This window comes from Planococcus citri, chromosome 1 (genome assembly GCF_950023065.1).
Source record: "Planococcus citri chromosome 1, ihPlaCitr1.1, whole genome shotgun sequence".
Taxonomy (NCBI): Eukaryota; Metazoa; Arthropoda; class Insecta; order Hemiptera; family Pseudococcidae; genus Planococcus; species Planococcus citri.
In genome coordinates, this window is record NC_088677.1 from 90,652,052 (window position 1) to 90,679,408 (window position 27,357).

At 42.8% G+C, this 27,357-nt stretch overlaps 1 protein-coding gene across 3 annotated transcripts in view; it reads left to right on the top strand.

Annotated features, from left to right (window-relative positions):
* Positions 1 to 27,357, top strand: part of LOC135841143 (zinc finger MIZ domain-containing protein 1-like) — a 172,255-nt gene that overhangs the window by 141,815 nt on the left and 3,083 nt on the right. For 2 of the 3 annotated variants that reach the window (XM_065357975.1, XM_065357966.1), the window contains 12 exons: positions 3,386 to 3,556; positions 12,901 to 13,534; positions 19,646 to 19,882; positions 20,014 to 20,193; positions 23,694 to 24,468; positions 24,587 to 24,722; positions 24,797 to 25,007; positions 25,092 to 25,283; positions 25,397 to 25,539; positions 25,657 to 25,795; positions 25,884 to 26,010; positions 26,453 to 26,640. In XM_065357975.1, the coding sequence (XP_065214047.1) occupies positions 12,992 to 13,534; positions 19,646 to 19,882; positions 20,014 to 20,193; positions 23,694 to 24,468; positions 24,587 to 24,722; positions 24,797 to 25,007; positions 25,092 to 25,283; positions 25,397 to 25,539; positions 25,657 to 25,795; positions 25,884 to 26,010; positions 26,453 to 26,640 (2,871 nt within the window). In that variant the 5' untranslated portion in view covers positions 3,386 to 3,556; positions 12,901 to 12,991. The remainder of the gene's footprint in view (positions 1 to 3,385; positions 3,557 to 12,900; positions 13,535 to 19,645; positions 19,883 to 20,013; positions 20,194 to 23,693; positions 24,469 to 24,586; positions 24,723 to 24,796; positions 25,008 to 25,091; positions 25,284 to 25,396; positions 25,540 to 25,656; positions 25,796 to 25,883; positions 26,011 to 26,452; positions 26,641 to 27,357) is intronic. The other variant, XM_065357982.1, reaches the window with a different exon arrangement.

Below are 27,357 nucleotides of genomic sequence, written 5' to 3' on the forward strand. Positions count from 1 at the left end.
AAAGGTAGACAGACGGACAGGGTTGAGGGTGGTCTGCGTCCGTCACCGCTGCCGCGGCCGCGCCGCACTCTATGCGTTTGTTCTGCGTCGACAAAGGCGAAAGGGCGATAGCGATAGCGATGGCGATGGCAAGAGCAGATGGTAGCGTAGCTTGCCTGATCGGTGAGCGGTGACGGTGGCGGCGGCGGCGGCGGCGGCGGGGCGCGGCACAACGCTGCGGCGTCGTCGAGTGCCGAGGCCGACGCGCCCGCCGCTCGACAGCAGTCACCCTTTCCTTTCTTCGGGTTTCGGGTCGCAATCGCAACAGCCCAATAACGCCGTACGCCGCACGCCGCGCAGCACCCATTACGCTTACACTTACGTTTACTTACTACTTAGTCTTACCACACTTACGAGTCGAGTCGAGTCGAGTCGAGTCGAGTACCTATAGTTATACGTAGTTTTATGATGTGTACTTTGCTTACTGGTTACACTCGTCAGTTGAGTATAGGTAAACTGGTAATGATACGCGTAGGTACGTATTTTGTGTACTCGTAGATAGACTGTCTGGCTTCAGCATTATTTGCTACATCTTCAGTACGAATACACCGTTGACCGTACTGTAGAATGTACTGTACCTACTCGTAGTACCTCGGTATCGGTACTACATAACTAACGTAATACTCGTATCCCCTACTGCACCTGTCGACTGCGTCACCCTGTCCCTTGCTCATGCTCACTGAAACGAAAATTGAAGCGCCATCCGTATGCGATGCGCTTAATCACTGTCGAAAAGTTTTTAACTTTCTTAGGTGATCCCGAATGGGGAGTGGGAGCAAATGACTTTCGAAGAGGGGTAGGAGAGGACTGAAAGAATGGCGGAGGTGCGCAACTGGTTGTAGTTTGGGGAAAAGTGGTTTAGTTCCCCGATTTGAATTCTGCTCATCGATTTGCGTGACGAGTACGAATGGTTTTTCTTCCCTCAAATAATGATAATGCTAATTTACGTACTACCCGATCTTCGAAAAATAGGTACCATTATCATTTGTGAAAAAACCGAGAGAATGTTTTAGAATAGGTAGGAGCGGTACTACTTTTTCGACCTCTTAATGCCAATTTCATTATCGCATTATCGTACGAGTGAAAATTGAGAAAACTGACCAAAGCCAAAGGCAAAGGCTGTTCAGATTTCTTCGAATTTAGTCGCGTACCTGACAGACTATTTTACTCGTAGTTACGTACGCCGTATGCCGTACGCGTATTTGTACTCGTATGTAGTAAGCCGTAAGCCTAACCTAGGTACCTACTGATGAACGTACTCGTACTTGCATGGTAGTGCAGGATTGCGCTGCGCTGCGCCGCGCCGCCCACGTAATTTTCAACTGTTTGTCGGTCAAGTGTGACGGGCTTTACTCGTATTACAAATCGTATAGACTACAGATAGTTTCTACTCGTATATTACGAGTACACTCGTATGTTATACAAATAGGTAGTTGTTGCTATAGTTGCTAGTCGAGTACTTCTTGTGCCATGGTATTTTGAACGGGTCTTGTCGGGTTGGGTCGGAGAATGCCAATACTTAAGTATACGAGTTACGAGTAGTAAAGTACTACATACACACGAGTAAATGCAGAATACACAAAACACTTGATGCACTGCACCGTCGCGTTGAGTAGGATAGGCTGCATAGGCGATCTGGTGCGGAGTGGTGTGGTGCATCGATGATGATGATGATGATGATGACGACGACGACGACGCGGAGATCGGTCACGGTAATTGAACTGGCACTGGCACTGGCACTCGCCACCGCCGCTCCGCACCGATGAGATGAGATGAAATGAGATGAGATGCCCGATGTTGCTGAAGACAAATTCCTACGATAACCAACCACTCGTCACACCATATACCGTCTGGCCTCCCCCCTTCCCGCCGCCGCCCCCACGCCTAGTACACATCGGGCGCCTTTTGCGTCGAATGTTGCCGTAGTTGTAGACGCTGCGGTACAGTGTACGTACGATGTACGTACAGCAGCGCAAGCACAACATGAGCATTAAGCAAAGCACACAGCACAGCACAGCAAAGCAAAGCAAAGCATCGGCGACGCGGAGCAGCGGCTCTCTCGCACCGTCCCGCTCTGCGCCGCGCAGTCTCCAGCCACAGCCACGGCCACGGCAATGGCAAAAGCTCCACCGATAATCTGTTTTGTGTGCGAATCGAAGCGAATGCGATGTACGACGTACGTAATACGTAGACATAGGGCATACATATACAATATACATAATTATGCTGTGTACATGTTTGCATGTACTCGTATCTTCACTTTTGAGCATCAGCATCAGCATCAGTAGTACACCGTATTCGCCTACGCTGCTACGCATACGCCCGTATCCGCGCTTTGTCCGTTGCCCAATTTAGGTTTTATGTGCCCCGGCCCCGGCCCCGACCCCAATGCCTTATCCGCTCCTTTCTCTCACCGTACCTCGTGCTGCTTACGTTAGTAGTAAGTACCTATGTAATGTACCTGCACCAACCTACCTACCTACCATTGCTCGTTTGCTCCTTTTACTGTGCCGTACTCGTACTCGTTTTCGTACCTTGTGTGGCACTCTTTCTTCGGTTCTTTCTGCATGTACATATTTTGACGCAGCGCAGCGCGGCGTTAACAGCTACTTATTTCATTCGCAACATACCATACACCAACACCCTCACCTTCACCTTCCGAGTACCTAGGTACATGTACATTGTACATACACACGTAGACGTACAAAATATGCCTATCTCTCGCATCTGTAGTACCTACCGCGAGTACCTACAATTCATCATCGACAAATCGTACTACGTGACTTTTGCGTACAGTTTTCATTCAATGTTGAAAGCTATACGGAAGCGTTTTAACTTCGGAGATGACCTTATCATAGGAGGGGGGGGGGGGGTAGGAAGGTATTTTCGAAAAAATAGTACGAAACAAAAATTTTTTCAGAAATACGAGTATGTAGGTTAAACTAGTGACGGAAAATTATTATTTTTTTTTTTTCAATTTTGAAACATTTTCATGCGGCGCCGCATCGCGCCGCGCCGGTGGCGTTGTCTTAAGCGTTTTTCCAACTCTCGAGCCAAAATTTTATCGTCGCGATGCGATGGTTCAAGTGTCAAGTGTTCAAACGTGCGTGCTGCTCGGTGGTCGATGCTTACCGCTGTTACTGCACGCTCGCCAATAATATACGTATTAATAATTATACGCGTATTTTGTTAAGCTACCTATTAACGATTACACGCACAATGGGTACCTACTTACTTACTTACTTACTACATACTCGTATTATACTCGAATACTCTCCAACGCCAATTTTTTTCTTACGGTTTGTGTTTATTCATTGGTTTGTTTTTTGTTTGTTTGCTTTCTAAGGGAGTGGACGCCGCAACAGCAACTGTCTGTGGTGACAACAGTGTGGGGTGTTACGCCCTCCACACAATCTGGACCGCATCTTCATTCTGTTCCATATCAATCGGGCTCGGACAGTTCCAAGTTTCACCATAACCCAGGCGCACCATACGGTTACAGACAAGCCAATCCACGGTTAGTACACGCTGTTTTTTTTTTTTTGCGGGTTCGGGTTCCCCAGTCAGTCCCAACATCTCATAGGTAGGGCACTGGGGCTAGTTGATTGTGGAATATGGGGGTTGGGGCTACAATAACTTACCTAGAGGTTCTATACACCCTTAACATCGCGCAACTTATCAATATCATAACGTCATTAAGGTTTACTTAATATCGTAATTATTAATATAGAAAGTATGTTGTTGATCCAGCCGTGGTCTGGAGTGGTTGTTCCTCTGGTAGAAAGGTAATGTCAATGTGGTGCGATTCTCACTCAGTTGAGGAACATAAAACATAACGTACATACAGCATTAGTGTGTCACACGCGTAATACAAATAAGATAAACATAGTAAGAAATATAGTAACCACACCGACTCGTGACTCACTACTAGGACACTCGGCGTACAGTTACTGTTTGGATGCTTGTCACGAGGGGCAGGGTGCGATGGGAGAAATACTTACATTACTGTAATAATAACTAGAGAGATTTCTTCGCTCTTCCTATCCACTTTATACAGTGCTACTGCTACCTATATCCAGTACATATTTGCATCGAAGGTGAGTACGAGTACCATCTAGAAACTTTCTTGCTGGACTGGAAGTTTCAGACCACCAGCCCCTCATCTTTTTGAGAAAACCCCCCTTTTCTGAAATTACGATTGAAAAATGTCCACTCCCTCCATCCGGACCCGTAGCCTCGGCTGCTCCCTCCTCAATCGAACTCGATGAATGCGAATACGATGTCAGATGTACGAGTAAAAGTACAGTAGCTTCATTTCAAAAATACTTAGCGGAAATTGCGGAAGGGACTGGGTGGCAGTAAAACAAAATCTGACGTCATATTTGTGTTCGGGTATTTTAATTCGGATGGAAATGACGCCAATATTGTACATAAAAGTAGCTCCGTTTTAAAAATGGTAAAAATTGGGGAGGTAGCTGAGGCTCTGAAAAAGTCTGACGCAACACGTATTTGTTCTCCCTGGTTTGGGGAGGGGTGGGTTGAATCGTATGAAAACGACACCAATGTCAACGAAGTAACTGTATTTCATAAATATTTGGTGATGATTAAGGCGGGGGCAGAGAGCTCTGGCTCTGGAGGGGCCTAGATAAATGTTGCGGAAAATCCGACGTCATATTCGAACTCGGCGGTATCGAATCACGCCGAAACGACACCTTACTCGTTATTAGTTTGTTATTTCTCCCAAAATTCTCATTTTACTCCCCCCACCCTACGGCGCGGCGCGGCATGTTTTTTCATTTTCTCGCCACGGCTCGGCGCACCGAAGCAAACATTTCGAAAAAAAAACCTATTACGTTAGGGGTCAAAAATTCATCCGAAAAACGTGTTTCTACAATTGTAGGGTACCTCGCATTATTTTCATCGTTGAAAAGAACATATAATATGAAATTTTGAAGGCTGAATACGAGGAGTGCGGTGGGAAATTTTCATGGGAATACCTATTACGAGCGTCTACAACGCGAATGTACTAGAAAATTATGAAAATCGGTTCGCACGGGGCTGATACATAAAATTTTTATTGGCCGGGGGGGGGGGGGGGGTTCTGAAACTTTCCACGCGGAAGTTTCTCGATGATATCCACCTTCCGTGCAAATATGAATCTAAAAGCTCGCGTAGTACGCGTAGATACGAGTACTTAGTAGATACCTTTACCTATACCTATGTAATGTAGTACCCAATTACCCATACATTTTCACATACGCTGTTGTCGTCAACTCGTTGCCAGTGCAAAATCTTTTTGCTCCATTTGCAAAACGCGTTTTGTTTGCATTGGCATACTCGACACTCGTAGGTGTAGGTATTATCTAGCTTCTATCTACTAGTGTGTTGGTAGGGCTCTGCGATACGGGATGCAGGGATGCAGGGATGCAGGGGTCGGAGGAGGCCAAGTACCTAGCAACTGAAATTAGATAACAGTGATGGTTGAAAGTTGAGTTGAGACAATCTGTGGTGGGCGGCCTGGACACAATGTTTTACGATTGTGGCGCGGCGCGGGTGCGGGTGCGGGAGCGTGAGTGGTGGTGGGAGGGGTAGTTGGCCGAAGTGGCGATGGCGATGGCGATGGTGGCGGTAGCGGCGTATCGAGGTGGATCAATAATCGCGTAAAGTCGGGTCGACAGGGTTGCACGTCAGGGTTGGCGTTGGCCCGTTTTTAAAACACTTCTGTCTTTTTGCCCCCCCCCCTCCCTCACCCCGTTCGCTCTCTGTTTCTTTCTGTAGCACACAGTACGCAGCATTGCATACGCACGCGCGCGTACTCTCGCATAAACAGGCAGTACTCGCAGATTACCCCGATGCCGATGTAAATAATGCAGAGCAGAGAGAACACTACAAAGTGGCATGGCATGGCATATGATAGGCAACCAACATTACATTCACTTGCGTGCTCGTCTGCTCGACTGCGCCCTGTATTTGTGTGTTGTGCGCTCGTCTTTTTAGTTACGAGGTTACACTTGTACCCTTTACTTAGGCGGAAGGCTGCCAAAGCCAACCTTTGTTTATGATACGTGATATGTGTACTCGTATTAGGTAGATACAGATACCGGGTAGTAGGTAGCTACTAGCTAGGTACGTACTCGTATCTGCCATGCCATGTCTGACATGGGCATTGTAATGGAATTACGTACCTACGAGCCTCTACCTACGTAGGATGCAGAATGCAGATGTCTGATACTTACTTACAATTAGATGCATTTCCCTCTCCTTCGTGTCCCACCAGCTCAGCCATTATGATTTCTACAGTTGCGATGACTTGACTAGTTGACAGTCAGGGTGTCTACCAGGTCGCTATGTCGCTAAAAGTCGCGAAAAGTCGCGATTTTTGCCAAAAATACCAAAAAGTAGCGAAAAATCGTCCCAATTTTAATTTTTTAATACTTTTCGTATTATTATTCAATGTTAATGCTACTACCAAATTAGCATTTCAAATTATCGTAAAAATTCAAAATTTCAAAAGCTTTCGCCCTCGCTTCGCTCGGGCATATTATTTCATTTTCTTTGGCCAACAGTTGAGTCTTGATAATAGAAGAATTGACTTCTCACATCAAAAATGATATTTTTTCACTTCTGGAGAATTGTGAATTTTCGTTTTACCAGTGCTTTTGCCCTCAGTTGGCTCGGTTCGTACAGGCCATGTATGCGTATTTTTAAAAATACCTATTGTAATCTTTTGGAAATTATTGTTATATTGCTGGAGGAGCAGGACCGTCGAGAGGGGGAAAAGAGGAGAGTTTACCCCGGACTCGCTCATTCTGGAGGGTCCGACAAAAAAGGGCCCGTGATGGAAGAGAAACGTGTTTTTTTACTTTTCAAAAGTCAAATTTTCAAAAGCTTTTGCCCTCGCTTCGCTCGGGCTTGTTTTCTTTTCGTTTTACACATCACAATTTCTGAAAAAATATCATTCAACTTTCAAAGTTTTAAAGTGAAAGAATGAACTTCTCGCTCAAACATAAAGAAAAATTAGTGGTTGAAATGACTAGAAAAAGAACAATCGAAGAAATTGAAATTTTAGAACTGAAGAAAGTTAAGTAGATGGAAAAGGAAAAAGAAAAGCTCGAAAATTCGGATGACTATTTATGTCACATGGAAACTATTGAAAGTTGTCCAAAACTCCCCCCCCCCCCTCCCACCACTCAATAAGTGCAAACTTTATTGGAACCCAATTTTTTTCGTTAGAAAATGGGGGGTGTACCTACTGAAAAAAAGTCGCGAAAAAAGGTCGCGAAAAGTCGCTATTTTTGAAAATTAAATTTTGGTAGACACCCTGCTGAGACTGAATGTCTTGTACACAAGGGGATGAAGGGGAAAAGTTGACCGGGGGGAGGGGTGAGAATGGTATTGGTACTGATCGCGATATTAGTGCCGATAGCTTGTCAGCCTTTAGGCCATAGGCCTGCCTATGTGGCAAATCTACTCGTACTTCATTTCGATCTTGCATCAAAATTTGAGCATTTTCATTGCGACGCCGACGCCAACGCCGACGCCGCCGACGGATCGGTAATTCGGTATCATCGAGCACTTGGGCAATTACGAGTACGTCGAGATACGAGTAGCTTTTCAAAGTGCTAACGAAACGAGAAAGGCGACAAACGGCGCACTCGGCAGTCGGCACATCAAGCTGCTCGGCGCTCAGTACTCTCTGCTACCGCCGCCGCGCCGCGCCGCGCCGCGCCGTTCCCGTACCCGATTGTCGCAGTCGCGGTCGCGGTCGCATACAACCCTTATCGGCGCGGCGCGGCGCGTTAGCACTTGGGAGAATCGTGTTAGGGATGTTCTCACGGCACAGTTTCGTTGTTTGTTGTCCGTTTCACCCTCCCCCCCCCCCCGTTCTGCTGCTGTTGTGCTGCTCTGTTACTACCATTTCGTCGTGATAGCTGCGGCCGTAACCGCCGCTGCCACTGCCGTCATCACTCTCTCCACCCCGTCTTCCACTACCACCACCACCACCATTACTACTCAACTACTACATACATACTACTATCACTTGCGTAGCGTAGCCGCTTTTTGCCTTACGTTCCACGTTAGTTATGTTACTCGTCTGTATGTAGTTGTAAATAAGTAAGTAACCAACGTCGAGAATGTATATGGATGCGATGGACGAGGACGAGCACTGTTGCGGCGATGTAAACCGTTATCGTATCACTGTGGTGGAATCATTATCCATATACTCGTAGATATTTGTACGTAGTATATTCTATATTATATATTATAGTCAATGGGTGGAATAGTAGCAATTTTCGTCAGTTTTGTATAAACAGTAATGTTGAAAATCAAAAATATACGTACAAAACAGAGAATCCGAGTGATTTGGAAGAAACAATCGAATAATAACGTTGTTCGCTAATTCCTAATTTAGGTTCTATACCAAGAGCAGACCGGGAATGGACCAAAAAAAAAGTATCAAATGGTAAAAAATGACCTGTGATGCGATGAGATAGTAATGATTTTTGCTGGAAAAGTCCCAGTAGTCAATTTTTTTCACTCCGAGTTTTGATATTTTAGGGTTCTGGAATGGAAATTTTCGCGACAAATAACGACAATTTCGGAGCGCCGCGCCTGTCGGTTTTGAAAAAAGCTGCAAGTTGATCCTCCATCCTCTATCCTCCATCTTGGTTTGGGCTAATCGAAATTCCGACTCGAGTTGGCTGCTATGTATTTCAGCTGTTGAAAGGCGTATGCTGGTTTTGAGACCAATTCGAGGTTTGGAGGTTTCCATCGAGAAAAGCTCAAAATGAACGCCTTAATTTGTCATTTTTCTCCATCCGATCGTAACAGCCTTCAGCCTTTTCAATTTCAATAGCTTATTTTCAGCTGGAAACGGAGATTTAACATTTTGTGCGGCAGAGATACGGACGAGCGGTTTTAAGACAAATTTTTACAAATCTGGAATGCCCGCTGAAAAAAGCTCAAAAACCTTTTCGGCTACGAGACAAACTGACAGATAAAATTTGAAGTGCTTTAAACTGAATGAGGTCGGTTGCTGCCTAGAACTCAAAATTTGCTGGAAATCGCACATTCAGAAAATATTCATGTCACAAATGGCAATAAACCTTAAATTGTCTATGTATTATTCCATTTATGACACCGAATAGCATTATAAATCAAAATCAAGCCATCTGAGGCATCTGATATTCCAAGATGAAAAATATATTGATAACAAGCATTTTTGAAAATAGAAAAAAAGATGAGCTAAAATAAAATAAGTTTGTGTAAAAAAAGAAATTATTGAAGAAAAACAAGGCATGCGACTTCAGATAGTTATTCAAACTGCAAATGTTTGAAGGTGATTGCTTGTGGGAGGATTAAAATTGATGGAAAAATCTTTGTGTTATAGAGAGCATTTTTTAAAATTTTGAAAACTCGTGTCACAATTCAACCTGAAAAGTATGCCACCATTTTCATTTTCTGGCACATACATCTCTCTTGAGGCGATTTGCTTGGGTGAGTAAGTTACCTCAGAAGGTAACTAGGTGAACTTTTGCGAGCATTTGAATTTTATGATAGATACTGTGTCATAATACAGCCCTCAATCCGTTTATCATAAGGAGATAATAAAAATAAAATACGTATGTCATGTTGTGGAATTACTGGAATTACTCTTTAGAAGTCATCTTACAGACAATGAATTGATTGAGCGCAGTCTTTATGACACAGTATTCATCATAAAATTCAAATGCTTGCAAAAGTTTACCCAGTCATCTTCTGAGGCAACTTACTCGCCCAAGCAAATTATCTCAAGAGAGATGTATGTGTCAGAAGATGAAAATGACACATATTTTTCAGATTTTCATTGAAAATTAGCGTTGAATTGTGACATGGGTTTTCAAAATTTTGAAAAATGCTCTCTATAACACAAAGATTTTCCCATCAATTTTAATCCTCCCACAAGCAAACACCTTAAAACATTTGCAGTTTGAATAACTATCTGAAGTCGCATGCCTTGTTTTTCTTCAATAATTTCTCTTTTTTACTCAAAACTAATTTTATTTTAGTTCATCTTTTTTTCTATGTATTTTCAAAAATGCTTGGTACTAATACTTTCATCTTAAAGTATCAGATGCCTCAGAAGGCTTGATTTTGGAATAATAGACAATTTAAGGTTTATTGCCATTTGTGACATGAATACTTTCTGAATGTGTGATTTCCAGCAAATTTTGAGTTCTATGCAGCAACCGGCCTTACTCAGTTTAAAGCACTTCAAATTTTATTCGTCAGTTTGTCTCGTAGCCGAAAGGGTTAATATTCCAACCAACCACTTTTGTTGTTGTTGTTGTTGTTGTTGTTGTTGTTGGAAATTGATTTTTCCATCGTGGCAAGCAGCTATTTCAACTATCCTCATTATGATCTGACTTCTTGCTGATAAACTTCACGAGGAAAACGGGCAACTTTGAGACCAACTTTTGACAAATTCTGGCAGCGCTTCCGAATGAAAAGATTGCAAAGTTTGTGGAGGGAAGAAAATACAGGAAAAACCCAAAAATCTCCGAAACTCCACCCTATGGGCAAAATAAATCTGAGATGAGGCCGTTTTAGCAGAAGCGCCAGTAAATTATGCGGCACTATGAACAAAAACGTCAAAGCGACTGTTTAATTGAAAAAGCGCGCTCGAAATGTTGCGCCTCCGTAGACGTTTTTTAAAAAAACTACTTGTCTTTGCGATTATTGTCCGTAATTCGGCATGTTTGTTTGGCGTTTCTGATAAAGACGCTCATAGTATCGAATTTCCAAGAAACACTCCTACTGCCATGTAAGAGATTAAGCAGGCATGTATCACGTGATGTGATTTCCAGGAATGATATGTACTGATAAAGCATGGTGATGTGCAGATTTACATCTGGGTTCTATTTCACATTTTCACAATTAGATAAGTTTTTGTCTTCGCCAACGGCTCTCTTAGTGCATTTTTGTGTTCCTGTCATTCTGTGCAAATTTTTTTCAAAGTGCCTCGATGTGAAGTGGAAACTAGTGTTGTGTGTGTTTTTCAGTTGGTTCGAATTTTGAATTTAGTTTTTATGTAGGATCAACGCTTTTTTTTATGTCAATGTGTTTTTTTTCAGAGAATTATTTCCCGTCAATTTCGTGTTGCGTAATATGTTGTTGTTTGGTGTGTTCTCAATTATTCTAATACCTACATCTATATTCAAGTTTGGTTCTTACAAGAATTTTGAATTTTGTCCAAAGTTTTTTGTGTAACTGTGAATTTGCGGTGTAATGTTTTACTGTGCAATGCTAGTATGTTTTTTCTGTTTTAATAATGTTCATTAGGTGATATTGGGTGACCTGCATAAGTTGCACAATGCACTAATTACAATTGAAGTGTGCAGTTTGCTCTCATCACGTTATAGACAAAACTGAGCAACTTTTGCAGAACTCCCAAGGGCAAAATCACCTATTGTTTTTCGCTTCACTTTCAATACGTTATCTGGTGAAATTAGATTATTCGAGATGAAATGGGTGTTGTGTGATAAGAAAGCTAATGGTGAAGTCAATTTCCATCTTCAACCACTGAGAAAATGACAATCAAATTCCCTAAGCTTCATCACTGATCACTAAACCCATCACATTTAGAAAAATTCAAATTTCAATGGTCAAACATATTGAAAGTGAATGGCAGATCGCGCGTTTCAAGTACACGCCTGTGAACGGACGACTATGTGACAGTAAAAATTGCGGACTTAGGTGCGCAAATGCGTATATTTTTTCAGCGCTCCGATTAACGTCACAAATTTTGCTAGTGTTAGCCCGATCATTTTTAGTGTCATATAGTCGTCCGTTTACAGGCGTTTTACAAAAACAGACTTCAAATTCCCATGAAAAAAAAAAACAAAAATTAAGAAATTTTCATTTTGAGGATTTCCAAGTTTTTGATTTTTGGAATTTCCCAGAAATTATATCCACTCGAGTGTACTGGATATCCTGTTATGCACTCTCCTGGTTTTGGTTTAACAGATCTGTATGAAATGCATAATATATAATGGGTGTGATTTAATACCACAACAAAAAAGGGCGTCAGCATGACAAGCATGGGTACTTTCACACCGGAAAAATCATTACCACGACTAAATTGGAAATTCCCAACAATAAAGAGCTTACCCCTGACATAAAAGGTACTCCCAACGACAAAATAATGAATCAAACGACGAATTAAAAAATTCACGACATTTTATTACTTTCAACTGCTGTATAAGGCAATGCAAGACAAAATTTTTCTCATCAAAAACCGGCATTTCACCGACAGAAATAAATGTTTAAAAAATATAAAAATGCCATTAAAAAAATATACAAAGAAACGAAGTATCTATTAAAAAAATTTCTGTTTAGCGTTTATAAAAGTAAAGCTTTTGTTGACTTCGTTGGGCGACCCCTCTTCGGGGGCTAAGGGGCGACAGTTTGCCCTCCTCCGGTTCTGTGAAAGTAGGAAAAACTTGGGAAATTGTGAGAAATTCAAGAAAGTTAGGAAATTACAAAAATTCCAACAATATTTTAGTTTCAGTTTTTAAAAATTCAAATTTTTCACAATCATGCGTTTAATAATTATCGTTCATTTGCCAAAAAAATCACCGATCTATCCTCAAAATTCTCATTTTTTCTCCAAGCTTTTGCCCTCGTTCGCTTAGGCCGATTTGGTTCTCTTCTACTGAGCTACAATTTCACTCAAGTTTTTTTGAAATAAACCCTCGGTTGATTATTTGTCAAAATTTGAACAAAATAGATATTATTTTTCTCCAAAGGATGTCGATCGTTGCGAAAGAACGACTGAAATGACAAAACGACTAATTTTGGCGCGAAACTTTTTCTTTTCAGATTTGGACCGGCGTATTATCCGAATCAGCATCAGCATCAGCATCAGAATCAGAACCATCACCACCATCACGATGGTTGCGTTAGCGGTGATATGAGCGGTACGTCTAGCGGTACAGCCAATCCCGTCGCCGAATCTACTAACGTCGGTCATTACCATTCCGGATCGTCTACTCAGGCTGTTTCTGCTCAGCAGTACCATCAAAATCATCACCACTACCATCAGCAGCAACAGCAACAGCAACAACAGCAGCAGCAGCAGCAGCAGCAACACCACCTCCATCAACATCAGCATCCGCACCATCATCACCATCAGTCTTCGCCGACGACGCCATCTGCTCAGCAGCAACAGCAGCAGCAGCAGCAAGTACCTCCGCCGCCGTCTCATCAACAGACTGCAGGTATCGCCGTGTCCACTGGTTGCACTACCCAATCTGCGTCGGCATCCGCTTCCCAGCATCCCATTTACCATCATCCGCATTCGCATCCGCATCCGCATCATTCTTCGGCAGCGCCCAGTGCAGCCGCAGCTACGGCAGCTATGGTTGCAGCAGCGGCCACCGCTACCGCCACCGCTACTGCCACCGCCACCGCCAGTGTAGTCGCGCTGCAAGATAATCCTCATTTCGCTCCTCAGGTAAATCCATCGCTTTTTTGTTTCGTCTTCGAGATACATATGTACGTAAGAATAGGTATGTACAATGTATGTACATGTAATGTACATTACGCCGCGCCGCGTCACTCCGAGCAACACCTTAGTGTGCCAGCCAGCCGACCAGAGCGAAACTTTGTTCGCGTTCTGATCTTCTCAACTTTTCTCTGTAGGCAGTTGTCTTTGCTGGTTAGTGGCAACAATCAAAGATTGTAGTCTTCGCAAATGTCACGTTTTCATATTTCTCAATAATTTTTACTTCGGATCGCCGATGCGCAAGTTTGGGTCTATGGTCTATCGAAGCTGCATAAGAATGAGCGGGGAAATTTTGAATCGAAATGAAAAGGACGAGCGTATTGTCGTCGTCGTTTGGTCGGGCCATTACTCGGTTGGGTACGCAGACGTACCTACATCGAGTTAGTAGCCGTGCCAGGGGGTTGCTGAACGATACCAATATCGAGAAACCGATGCCGGGAAAACAGCCTAATTTTTAAAAAAAAATTACCGATAAGTTGACGAATGAAAAACTGATTTACAAAATACCAATTGAATTTTCAGAATTGGTACAAATAATACCGAAAACCAGTATCGAAAAAGCTTCGTCGTTTTGCCAAAAATTATTAAAAATTGTCGATGGCAATATCATTTTTTGCCAGCAGGTAACTGTCAAAAAGTCCTATTTTTCCACTTTTAAAACGAAATGAATGTTTCGGCATGTTTGGGATTTCAAGTACTACTCTCTAAATTTGAAACAGTGAAATTTCACTGCTTAGCAGTCACGACATTTTGGCTTCTTAAAAGCAGTAGTTTTTGACTGCAAAACAGTAGAAAATCTACTGAATTGGTCAGTCAAAATTATTTTACTGACACATTCGGTAGATTTTTCACTGTTTTGCAGTAAAAAACTACTGTTTTTAAGAAGCCAAAATGTCGTGACTGCTAAGCAGTGAAATTTCACTGTTTCAAATTTAGAGAGTAGTATTTTCCTATGTAGCTGTATAGGTATAAAATGTACGAGTATTATCGAATGTTTTGTTCACGTTTTATGATTTTTTTGATTACTTTTTGATCACTTTTTTCATCTTTGGTATTTTGTATAATTAGAGATATCTACTACTCTCTAAATTTGAAACAGTCAATTTCACTGCTTAGCAGTCACGACATTTTGCCTTTTTAAAGCAGTAGTTTTTTTTACTGCAAAACAGTGAAAAATTACTGAATTGGTCAGTAAAAAATCATTTTGACTGACCAATTCAGTAATTTTTCACTGTTTTGCAGTAAAAAAAACTACTGCTTTAAAAAGGCAAAATGTCGTGACTGCTAAGCAGTGAAATTTGACTGCTTTAAATTTAGAGAGTAGAGTTGCTTTTATGAAAAAAATTTAGAACAATGCCTTTTAAGTATGCAATAAGTAACACATTTTTGTATGTATGTAATTGAGAAGAATACCATAATGGAATATTGAAAACCCAGCCAAATTAAAATCCACGTACTCGCGGATTTGAAAAATACCGAAATACCGGTACCGTTTTGTTTTATTGTTCCGTATACGCGCAACCCTGCTAATCCAAGTAAGTACTCGTATGTACTCGTAGCTGTCTGTACCTTGGCGTATTTTGAAGTTAGCCGCTGTGACTTGTGATCGAATGTTCGAGTCGAGAAAATCACGAAACGAGCGAGCTTTTTTGCTTGCCTCGTTTTCAACTACTGCTAGTGCTAGTCGCTACATGCGAAATGAGCACTGAGCACTGAGCGAAGCGCAGGGTGTCGTAATACAAGTGTGAAAAAGCGTCGCGGCGCCGCCCCGCGCCCGCGCCCCCGTTTGTTGGGGTGGTTTGGTGCGGTGCGGGGCGGCGCGGCGCAGTGACTCGATTCGACTCTTGCAGAAGGTGAAAGGGTGTGCGTTTTGCGTTTTGCGTCGAGTTTGCGGGGTATGGGGTATGGGGTATGGGGTAGCGGGTAGCGTAAAGCGTAATAGATGGAAGAAGGCGCCTGCGAAGGCGATTACATTACGTGCTTAGGCTTACCCAGCCATTTCACTCGCTCCTTCATTTTTTGATTCGTTTCCCTTTTTTTTCTCCCCTTTCACTCTATCTTTCTCTCGCTCTCGCTCTGATCACCGTCGTTTACGTTCGGAAATTTTCTGTACTTTTCGTTACTGGATCTCGTTTTGACTCATCTTCCGCGCTTCGCCTGGCCAATGTTTCAGGGATGCTCAGTTTTACGAGTCGGTATGCGGTAAGCGATACACCCGCCGCGCCGCGCCATACGTCGTACAAGTAGCACAGCCATCACTTTGTCCGCTTTGCCATGTGCATCGCCTCGCCACGCCGCGCCGCCATGCCATTTCACGCTTGAATTTTAACACTATATTTTGGTTTTGGTAAACGACCACTCGGCCATCGTGTCTTATGTGTACTCGTATACCTACTTTTTATCTCTCTGTCACTTGGTGTGATGTGATGTGATGTGATTGAACTATGTAATTGTAACGGTAAGGTTGTGCTGCTCACATACGCTATTCTGCACACTGCACGCTGCACGCTGCACTCTGGATTTCGGGTTCCGTTCCCATTCCTCTTCGGCTTCAATTTACATAAGCTATTACACTCGTATCTTACCTTAACTAACCTACGACCTACGTGATCTGTCGACTCGAAAATTTGCTCATCGAGTTGTCGCGTTCGTGTCGAGCAAAATTTGGAAAGCACTCGGTATGTGTGCACCACACGCCCCACGCCGCACGCCACACGTCGTCGACGACGTCGGCGTTCGGCGTGTACAGATTGTCAATATGTTGTCGCCGGAGTCGGTGGTGTAGCGTAGGGCGCGGTACGGTAAAATGCGAGCGCCCGCCACCGCCATCGCTAGGCGATTCGTGAACAGTGAAACCGCATTTAAGACCCCGCAGTGTATTCGATATATTTACTCATTTTATGCTCGCTGCTCGTCATTCCTCATCTCCAGTCTCTACCTCTTGTACGTACGTACGTTACGTCGTCGTCGTCGTCGTCGTCGTCGTCGTCGTCGTATCACCCTTTGGCTTTACTTTCGCCCCCTCCCCGCCACCACCACTGCACGTGAATTCGTATACACTTTCACCTATCCGTCGCGCTAGCAATGTCGCTGTCGCTGTCGCAGTCGCAGTCGCTGTCGCCCTTTCATCTGTTTATACAACTTTGTATCCATCTACGAGTATTGTACTCGTATCTACTATCTACGTAGGACGTAGGACGTAGGTACTTAATACTTATCTACTCGTAGTAGGCACATTTGAGTATTTTTTTCGCTGTAGGTATGCCCATAGGGTGGGTCGAAAAAAAACGTAGGTCTTGGAATTTTCTGCAATTCACATATGTGGTTCCTTTTGAGTTGAAACGACCACCCAAGAAAAATTTTAGCCCCCCCCCCTCCCCCCGGACACCATGGGGCTGAGCCACGTGGCCTCAAAGTAGGTCCATTTCAGCTAAAAATTCACTTTTTTCAGGTTAAAAGCTCCAAAATCGACTTTAATCGACTTTTAAATTTAACCTTAGCACTCAATCGGTAGAGTTTGAGATGCCGAATCTCCCTGTGCAGTTCATTTTTTTCGTGGAGGTTCGCTTACGTCTCCGACAAGTCCTAGAAAGCATGAAAATTGCCAATTTTTAGGTGTCGCGAAAACGTTTCCGCTATTTTTTTTATTTTATTTTTTTCATTTTTAAAAAATTCAATTTAGAATGGCATATTTGAAAACACAAAACCTTCTTTGAAAAATTATACCTATCTACTTACAACTGAATAAAACTGAGCAAAAATAACACATTTTTCACTTTTGAAATTCAACATTCAAGTAAGTATACATTTTTTTTTCAATTGAAACTACAACAACGTATAAAAGTAATACCATAAGCAGATAGTCAAAATAAGATTTCAATGAGTTTTTAGGCGCTCGTTAATTAAGTAATAAAAATGAAACTTTTGAAATTGTTGCTTCAATTTTTTTTAAAAATGTACTTTTTTGCTCAATTTCATTCGAAAAATTGTTGAACTTGACTGTTATTCAGATTTTAAATAAATTTGTATGTTGGATTTTTTGTTCAGTTTCATTCAGGTGTTGATAGGTATGATTTTTCAAACAGGGTTTCGTGCATTCAAGGTAAGTATGCCATTCTGAATTGAATTTTTTTGAATTTTTTAAAAAGGAAAAAAAAAATAGAAGCATATCTGCATGATAAAAGTTTGAAATCAATGAAATCCTAAAATCATGAATAAAACTCGAATCATGTACCCTATCAGCGATCTAAGAGCATATGGATGATTCTAAATTTAACCCTTCGAGTACACTTACAATTTAGTACATCGACATGCCCCCTAAAAAACATCATTCGCGCGTAAAATAGCGGAAACGTTTTCGCGACACCTAAAAATTGGCAATTTTCATGCTTTCTAGGACTTGTCGGAGACGTAAGCGAACCTCCACGAAAAAAATGAACTGCACAGGGAGATTCGGCATCTCAAACTCTACCGATTGAGTGCTAAGGCTAAATTTAAAAGTCGATTAAAGTCGATTTTGGAGCTTTTAACCTGAAAAAAGTGAATTTTTAGCTGAAATGGACCTACTTTGAGGCCACGTGGCTCAGCCCCATGGTGTCCGGGGGGGGGGGCTAACATTTTTCTTGGGTGGTCGTTTCAACTCAAAAGGAACCACATATGTGAATTGCAGAAAATTCCGAGACCTACGTTTTTTTTCGACCCACCCTAATGCCCATACCCGGTAGCAACCGCTCTAATAATGCTGTTGCTCCCTTCGGCGTCGGCGTCGGTGCCGATTCTTTTCTCTTAGTTACGCGTACATTTAGCCGCCTTTTAGAGGCGCAGATACTCGTATCTAGGTTCTGCTGTGTACGTGTACGCGTACATTCATCAGCAACGTCTCGGAATCTTCGGTAGCCGTTTTTATTAGTACACCTCTCGCAGGTTACTCAGCCCTTTGCAGCCAATCACTACCTATAAGAGTAGGTAGGTACATGTACATAATATGTGATACGGAGTAGGTATAAGGAAATAGGGTTAGTTGGGAAAAATCGATTTCGAGTTATCGGTGGTTTTGGGTAGGTAGTTACAGTTAGGTACTCGTACTCGTATTACTTAGGTATTTGCAGGTGTGAAATGAACCACCACCGCGTAGCATCGCACGAGCGCGAGCGCGAGCGTGACTTTTCCAACTTGTAGCGTCGAAAACATATCGAATGTTTGAACATGTTCGCACTATTGTGTTGTGCAATGTGCATTATCGTACTCGTATAGGGGTAGTGGTAGTGGTAGTGGTACCTCTACCAACGAGTACAATCACATTCTCCCTTTCTCCCTTCCTCCCTTTTCTAACGTTTGTTATTACTTATTTTGTTTCCACACCAATTCTCGAGTCTCGATAGCTCTGATTAGCGATTGCCGATTAGGTACGATGAGTATCATTCTTTCTATCCTTCTAGACGGCGATAACTCGAGTCTCGAGTCGAGAAAATACTCGTAACAGGGTCGAAATGATTGGCGAGATAGTCAATCGAACTGGCAAGACGCGCGAGGCGACGCAAGAACGAGGCTCGAGGATGCAGAAAATGTGCATTTTCTCGCTCGCAGGTTTCGCGGCTTCGCGGAGGTACCTGGTATACATTAAATAGGTAATAGGTATTACGTATTACGTATTACACTGCAGCGCTGCTACCCCAAGAAATGTGGAAATTTGTTTTTACTCGTACGTGTGTCGTGTACGGTGTACGGTGTACGTAGCAAAAAACATTCGGTGACTCAAACTTGAGACTTGATTTGCCGCTATAACCTCGTTTTTTAATTCCACCATATCTCAGATACACTCTAATCAGTGTTATCAGCTAGCGTATTATGCGTACTAGCGACTCTTCGCTTGGCGGCTGGTTTATGGCATCGCGTCGGCATGCTCGATAATTGCTCGCCGCTCGCCGCTCGGGTTAGTCGGGTTACCGTTACCCACTGTCCTGTCCAGTAGTACGTCGCGCGTCGCATCGCGTCGTTGGAGTGCTAAACTGCTAACGCGCTAACCATCACTAACGAGACGCGCTTGTTTACTCTTTTCAGATGCAAGGCATGATGCATCATGGCCAGCAGTTCGGAGGCGGCGGCGCCGCTTACGCCGCTCAGAGAAATCACCCGAACGCCGCTAATATGCACGCTGCCGCCGCCGCCGCCGCCGCCATGAACGGCATGAATATGATGAATCCAAATTCGGGCCCGATGCACGCTAATATGATGCCTTCCGGTGTCGGAGGCGTTTTGTCACCAGCTACCAATCCTATGAACAAACTAGTCATGCAGGTAAATACGCTAACGACTAACCAGCAGTTCTTACACGTGAAAAACTACATACATAGACATACTCGTACATTTACGATGCGTTATTGTTTTCCGATTTTCTAAATACGCGACGCGACGAATTTTGTTGACAGAACGCCGGCGGTGCAAATCAGTTGTATCCTCGCAGAATGACGCCTTATCCGAATCCTATCGTGCACATGAATCAGAAAAGACAGCAACAGCCGCCTGTTCAGATGCCACCGCAACATATGAGTTCCTATCCGAATCCCAATCTACAAGCTGCTAATTACAACTCGTCAGCGCCACCGCAGGTAATTTATACCAACACCTATACCTACTTACTTAGGTACCTATACCTAATCGCGTTTAAGTAGGCGCTTGTTTTGGTGTAGCGCCCCTCCCCCTCCCTCATTTTGAGTCGCGAATCGTTCGGAAAAATAGTTCAACTTCCAGAGATGCCCCCCGCCGCGCCGCCCCGCTCTCGAAAAGAGATGCGAATTCTCTGAGAGGGAGTGGGGGGGGGCGTCTTCGGGAAAAAATGCGATTTTTCTCTCTCATGCCCCAGCCAACACAATCTTTTATTTTTTTTATTTTACAATTTAGGTCTCTCCAACAGCTAAAGCCAATTACAGGAGAGACCATTTATAATTAACGAGGAAATTAAAATTCGATCTGGAGAAACGTAACTTTGAAAAATACAAAAACATAGAAACAAACAAAAGAGAGAAAAAAACAAAAAAAAAACAATAATACCTAAATGTAGTTCTTCCTATCAAAAAGAGAATGTAAAAAATAAGCAAAAAAGTATTAGACCAAATAGAGGAAAAACAAAAAAAAATCAAAAATCAAGCAAAAAGGGGGGGGAAGTCACAAGATATGATATGGCTCACTAACAGCTCCCATTGCATCCACCACACGCCTGAGAGTACACCTACCCGTACTAAAAATATCAGCATCTACGGAAAGCGTCAGAGATACTCGTAATGTTATTCATAGGAGACACCTTCATCCTAAATGTATTGTAATTGTTTAAGGAGAATATTTTTTTTTGCCTAGAGTGCATTTTTATGGCCCAGAAATCAATTTTTTCCAAAAGGTTACTATCCTTTATGTTGCAGTGGATGAGATCATATAAAAACATTAATGCAATTGTCTCTTTTCCTTTTTCCAATAGATCCACTTCAAACCCTTTCAAAAGTTCTTCCTGTGATAGGTCATATCCTGCCATGGGTGACATGGGGGATTTATACGGGAGTAGTACCATTTTGTAGCTCTTGTCGAGGCGAAAACAGCGTGCTACCTACAAGCCCCTCTATCTATTCATGGGAAGAAACTACGGGTGTCTAAAGTCTAGAAAATGAGCAAAACCAAAAAATGGCCAAAATTTTCCAAAATGAAAAATTTGACCTAGGGAACTTGTAGAACCTTTTTTTTAGATGAAAATTGCAATTTTTGGAATTAGCCTACCTTCATTTTTGAAGGATCCATGCAATTTTGAAGTTTTGAAACAGATCAGTTTGAAATTTTTCAGAAATTGATCTGTTTCAAAACTTCAAAATTGCATGGATACTTCAAAAATGAAGGTACGCTAATCCTAAAAATTGCAATTTTCATCTTAAAAAATGTTCCCTAGATTAAATTTTTCATTTTGGCAAATTTTCATTTTTTGGTTTTGCTCATTTTCTAGACTTTAGACGCCTGCAGTTTCTTCCCACGAATAGACAGAGGGGCTTGTAGGTAGTGCTCCTTGTTCCCCGTGATGAGAGCTACAAGATGATACTACAGTAGACTCCCGATTATCCGACCTAATTGGGAGGGTAAGGTGGGTCGGATACCAAAAAAATCAGATAATCCGAAATTGATGTTTTTAGCATAGAAATTAAGTGCATAAGCTTGAGAAGACAATTTTTCAGTCAGAAAATCAAGTTTTGGCTCAAAGCAGGACAAAGAATCGAAAAAATGACGAGTAAACAAAAATAATGTATTTTTGTACATAAAAGACGTTGAAATACTGACTCAAATTATAATTTTTTGAGATAAGTTGGATCAATTTCAAGGAAAATAACACCGTTAGAATACAAAATGCTGCATACCGCATCATTATTTACACTCCAAAATCAAAAATAAGTTTTTTTTTGGATTATCCGACCTTGGTGGGTCGAATAATGCGAAAAGTAAGTCGGATAAATTTGTACCGGATAACCCGAAAGTCGGATAATTGGGAGTCTACTGTACTCCCATATAAATCTGCCATGTCACCCATGGCAGAATAAGGGTAATATTCAAAAGTCTCGAAGTATATGTACTTAAAAAACCTATTTTGAATTTTTTCAAGCTCTTTAATTAATTTTTTTGTACGAGGGAAACAAATTAGTACACCAAACTGCAGAATTGATCTTATGAATGAGAAGTATAGGACTCTGAGTGTACTTATTCTCCTGAAGTGCACAGAATTTCTGACAACAAAATGGGCCATTCTCCTTGCTTTTGCTAACACAGTATTAATGTGATATTTGAACGTAAGTCCCACATCAAGGTTTATACCATGTCCCAAACAGTAGTTAAACGACAGAGTTCTTCCCCACTAACTGCGTATGTATACTTCAAAGGAGTTTTGTCAGAGTAAATGTCCTCTTTGCACATTTTGAAATATTAAGGGTCAGTTTGTTCTCAATACTCCGTTTTACAAACCTATCCAAATCTGCTTGAAGACCCTCACAATCCTGTCTCAGCTCTCAAAGATGACTGTCTTCAAAGTTGAAGGCGCAAACGCGGTTTGAAAATTTATAATATTGCGCCACACTCGAAATTCGGAAATTTTGAATCAGGTTTGCCCTTTCAATTCTGAAGGCAGGCAATCGGCCGCAATGACATTTTTTGTTTGTCCGCGTCTTCGTCGATAACTACGGAGTATGGGTTAGCAGCATCATTCAAATGACTCGAACATATTCTTATTTTTGATGAATTTTTCAAAATTGCTTAATTTCCAGTTTTGCGGAGTACGCACACGTGTCGTACATACATACATAATCCATCCTTTATTTAGCGAAGAATGTTATAATTTCTTAAAGAATAGATTTACAAAGAGATAAAGAGTAACTATAATTAAATAGAACCCACCTCCGCTAGGCCCAGAAACGAGCATAGGATACCTGCAGTCTCTCCCACTCAATTCTATCATGTGCAACCCTATGGAAAATTTATGAGTTAAAAATTCGTCAAGCTCGTATGTCCACCTAGCCTTCTGCCTTCCTATTTTTCTCATTTCATGCCCCAAAAAACAAAAAGTTGTCTTGTAAGCCCACCTATTGTCAGTCATCCTACTCACATGCCCCGCCCATTTTCATTTATTTCTTCTGACCCTGTGTTTGAAATTTAGATTATTTTTTTTAGTTTTCTCTTCGTTATTCTTATTTTCACTTTGTCACATTTTTTAAAATTTAGCGTGGACCTTTCTAAAGAGTTTTGGGTTGTCTCAATTTTTTTAATATTTTTTTTTTTTTGTCAAAGTCCATGATTGTTTGGGAGCCATTAGCCAATGTAGGAAGTACGCGTGCATTAAAAATCTGACTTCTTAGGTGGTTCTGAAAAGGTCCTTTAAAAATATTTTCAAGTGCCCAGTATTTTCTCCAAGTTAAAGTTATTTGTCTGTTCACTTCCTTTTCTGTACTGTTTTCGAAAGATATAATTTGACCTAGATATTATATGTATTGTTTCTGTTGATATTTCTATCTTTTTACCTTCAATTTTATTTTTTTTCCAAATCTTTTGAGAGAATATCAATTTATATAATGACGCTTTGTTTTCGCAGTTTCCTCCAAACGGCTATAACGCGGCGAGCAGAGGCGGAATGCCTTTTCAAACGCAACAGTTCCTGAGCCAGCAGCAGCAGCAGCAGAATATGGGTCCGATGGGGCCGTATAATTCGGCGGCGGCTGCGGCTGCCGCTATGCAACTGCCAGGCAATTCGTCTCGCGGCAATGGTGGCAGCGCCGCATCCATTCGACAATCAACTCCGCCGTATTCGAATGCAGCCGCAGCTGCGGCCGCTGTCGCTGCCGCTACCGCCGCTGCGGTACATCAGAACGGACCTTTGCCACCACCTCCGTCGTCTTCGTCGTCATCGTCGGCGGCGGCGGCGGCGGTGGCAGTGGCGACGGCGGCGTCATCATCGTCGTCCATGCCATCGCATCAGTATTTCATTCCCAATAATCAGTATGCGCCGCCGCCGCCGCCTTCGTCGCAGCACCAACAGCACCACCACCATCATCACCACCAACAGCAGCAGCAGCATTCGCATCCCCATCCCCATCCCCATCCCCATCCGCATCAGCATCAGCAGCCACCGCCGCAATCGCAGCCGCCCACTACCCAATTCCAATCTGAAGTTACCAATATGAGAGGCAGTTATCAACACAGTCCTATACCAGTAGGTAATCCGACGCCTCCGTTGACTCCGGCTAGTAATATGCCGCCTTATGCGATGAGTCCTAGTGCCGCTGCCGCCGGCGCCGACATTAAACCCAACCTAAACGATCTCAAAGCGAACATCAACGACGTTAAACCAAATTTATCGTCGCTAACGAGTGAGTAGCCGACAATTATAGGCATTACCGCTATTTCTCTGCCCCACTTACTAACGAACGATTTTCAATTTTGTGTTTCGCCTCGCCTCGCCTCGCCTCGCCTCGCCTCGCCGTGTAGAAGACGAAGAATTAAGGCTGACGTTTCCCGTACGAGATGGCATCATACTCTCACCGTTCAGGCTGGAGCATAACTTGGCGGTTAGTAACCACGTCTTCCATTTGAAGCCGACCGTTCATCAAACTTTAATGTGGAGGTGAGTACGTAAACGTATTAAAGACAAAGTCAAAGCCAGTAAACTAACTCTAACGACAACCGCGATTATCGCAGATCCGATTTGGAATTACAATTGAAATGTTTCCACCACGAAGACAAGCAAATGAGCACCAACTGGCCGGCCAGCGTTCAAGTATCGGTAAACGCGACACCGTTGGTCATCGATAGGGGCGAAAATAAAACCACGCACAAACCGTTGCACCTGAAAGACGTTTGCCAACCTGAAAGGAACACGATTCAAATTACCGTATCCGCTTGTTGTTGCGTAAGTTCCCAACATACTCGTATCTACTCGCTCATTCGTTCGTATTCGTTCACGTATAGTATACGTATTATTGTGTTTTTGCAGTCGCATTTGTTTGTTTTGCAATTGGTTCATCGACCCATCATACGAAGTGTGCTGCAGGGCTTGCTGCGTCGGCGATTGCTGACGGCTGAACATTGCGTGGCCAAAATCAAACGCAATTTCAACGCCACTTGTTCCTCTCCCAGCATGGGATGCAATAACGACCGAGATGCCATCGAACAAACGGCTCTGAAAGTAAGTACCAAGTACAAATACGAGTACGAGACCGTGTCTTGTCGAGCTGTGCGAGGCTGTGTGCTGTGGTTTACGTTTGTCGTTTTACCTTTGCGTTGCGTTGCGTTGCGTAGGTTTCGCTGAAATGTCCTATAACGTATAAGAAAATAACGCTACCAGCCAGAGGCCACGAATGCAAGCACATACAGTGTTTCGATTTGGAATCGTATCTGCAGCTGAATTGCGATAAAGGAGTTTGGCGTTGTCCGGTTTGCAAGTACGTATCGTATACCAATCAATACCTACTACGACTTGGTCGTATCTCAGCCGCCGCCGCCGCCGCCGCCTGACCGATATTTTCATCGATGTTTTTTTCTTTTTCTTTTTGTTTCAGTAAACCGGCGCTACTGGATAATCTCGAAATCGACCAGTACATTTGGGGAATACTGAACAACAGCGCTCCCGAAGCCGAAGAAGTAACCATTGACGCTTCGGCTCATTGGAAACCTTCCAAAATGCCTTATAATATCAAGGTAACGAGAACGACTAACCCTGCTTAGTGCTTATAGCGTTGTTGTACGAGTACGATTAGTCAGCTAACCTTTTCTGTTTTCTTTACAGATGGAAGAAGATAGTGAAAGAAAGAGCAAGTGTAAAGCCATGTCCCCGGGCAGTATGAACATGCCAACCACGCATAACTGGGATATCGGACAGTCGATGTCTCCGTATATTCCGCCCGATATGAACAGTAAGCACTTTGCATTTCGCATCTTCTCAAAAATACTCGTATGTAGATGTACGAATACGACTACGAATACCTACCCACCTGCGTCGCGTTCTCACTTGTTATCGCGAATCCTCAGCAATACGAGTATAATACGAATGTCGAATATATTGCCATTGCGTCGCTGTCGCTGTCGCACTCGCAGCACCGTCTGATCCTTTGCTGCTATGCTAACTTGCCCCGTGTTTTGTGTATTTGTATCTATATACTCGTACCTGAAATCATCCTACTGCTAGCGTAGTACTTATCTACGAGTACATATACATACGAGTATGACTAGTTTGTAGTTACATACGTACTCGTAGGCATACGTAGTACTCGTACCTTGGTAATCGCACGTACACTAATCGAAGCTGTTTTTCTGTTTGCTTGTTTGTTGTTTTCTCTTAACCCGCCATTATCGAAGGTATCGCAAGTGGTTCCATGATGACGGCCGGACCACCTGGATTTTCTGTACCCAGCGTGTCTAGATCGAATAACAGTTACGATTCCGCCGCCGGTTTGTCCGAATTCAATACTACTAATAGTCATTCGAACGTAATTAACGAATCGCTGGATCCGCTCAACGCTATCGAAAAAAGCATCAGCGATCAAGTAAGCAACTATGTACGAGTGTCGAGTACCTTACCTACTTACTGTATAGGGCACAGGTCACATTCAGTTCCTTATTCGTCGACCAAATTCAGCGCAGACTTTGCATTTCGAGTTGAAAAGGACTCTCGGAGAGGGCACATTTTCGAAAAAAATTGCCGTTTTTTCGCTCCAGTCCCTAATAAACTTGTTTTGGGAAAAATACGAGTAAGTGCAAGTAGACAGCCAATTACCGAGTGAAAGTATGTACAATTTCATCTGCGAAGACTACTTACAGGAAAATACGCGTACATACGTACGTACGAATTTATCCGAAAATGAGCGATTTGCAAATTTTCAACAGCTCAGTATACTCGTAGAACCCTAAAAGTGGTTTTGGATTTTGACGGCGATAGCCATAGGCCAGAGGCCTACGCCTACAGTCTTCCACATTACACATAGATCGACGAAGAATCTCAAATAGTCGTACTTTCTTTTCGCTTGACCAAACGAAAGTTGTGTGGCGACAGGAGCGTAAAAAAAACACCATTTTTTCGCGAATGCCTCCTCTTCGAGGGCCCAATTCTACCCTCTAGAGGCACTTCCTGGGCTGAAATTTTTTACGAGTTACTTTCAACTCGAAGTGAAGGGCTCCGCAGAATTTGGTCAATCGGCGATCCACCCTAACGAGCATTGTAGATCGAGATTTTTCTCGCGCTCGCGCTCCAACCTCCGACGACG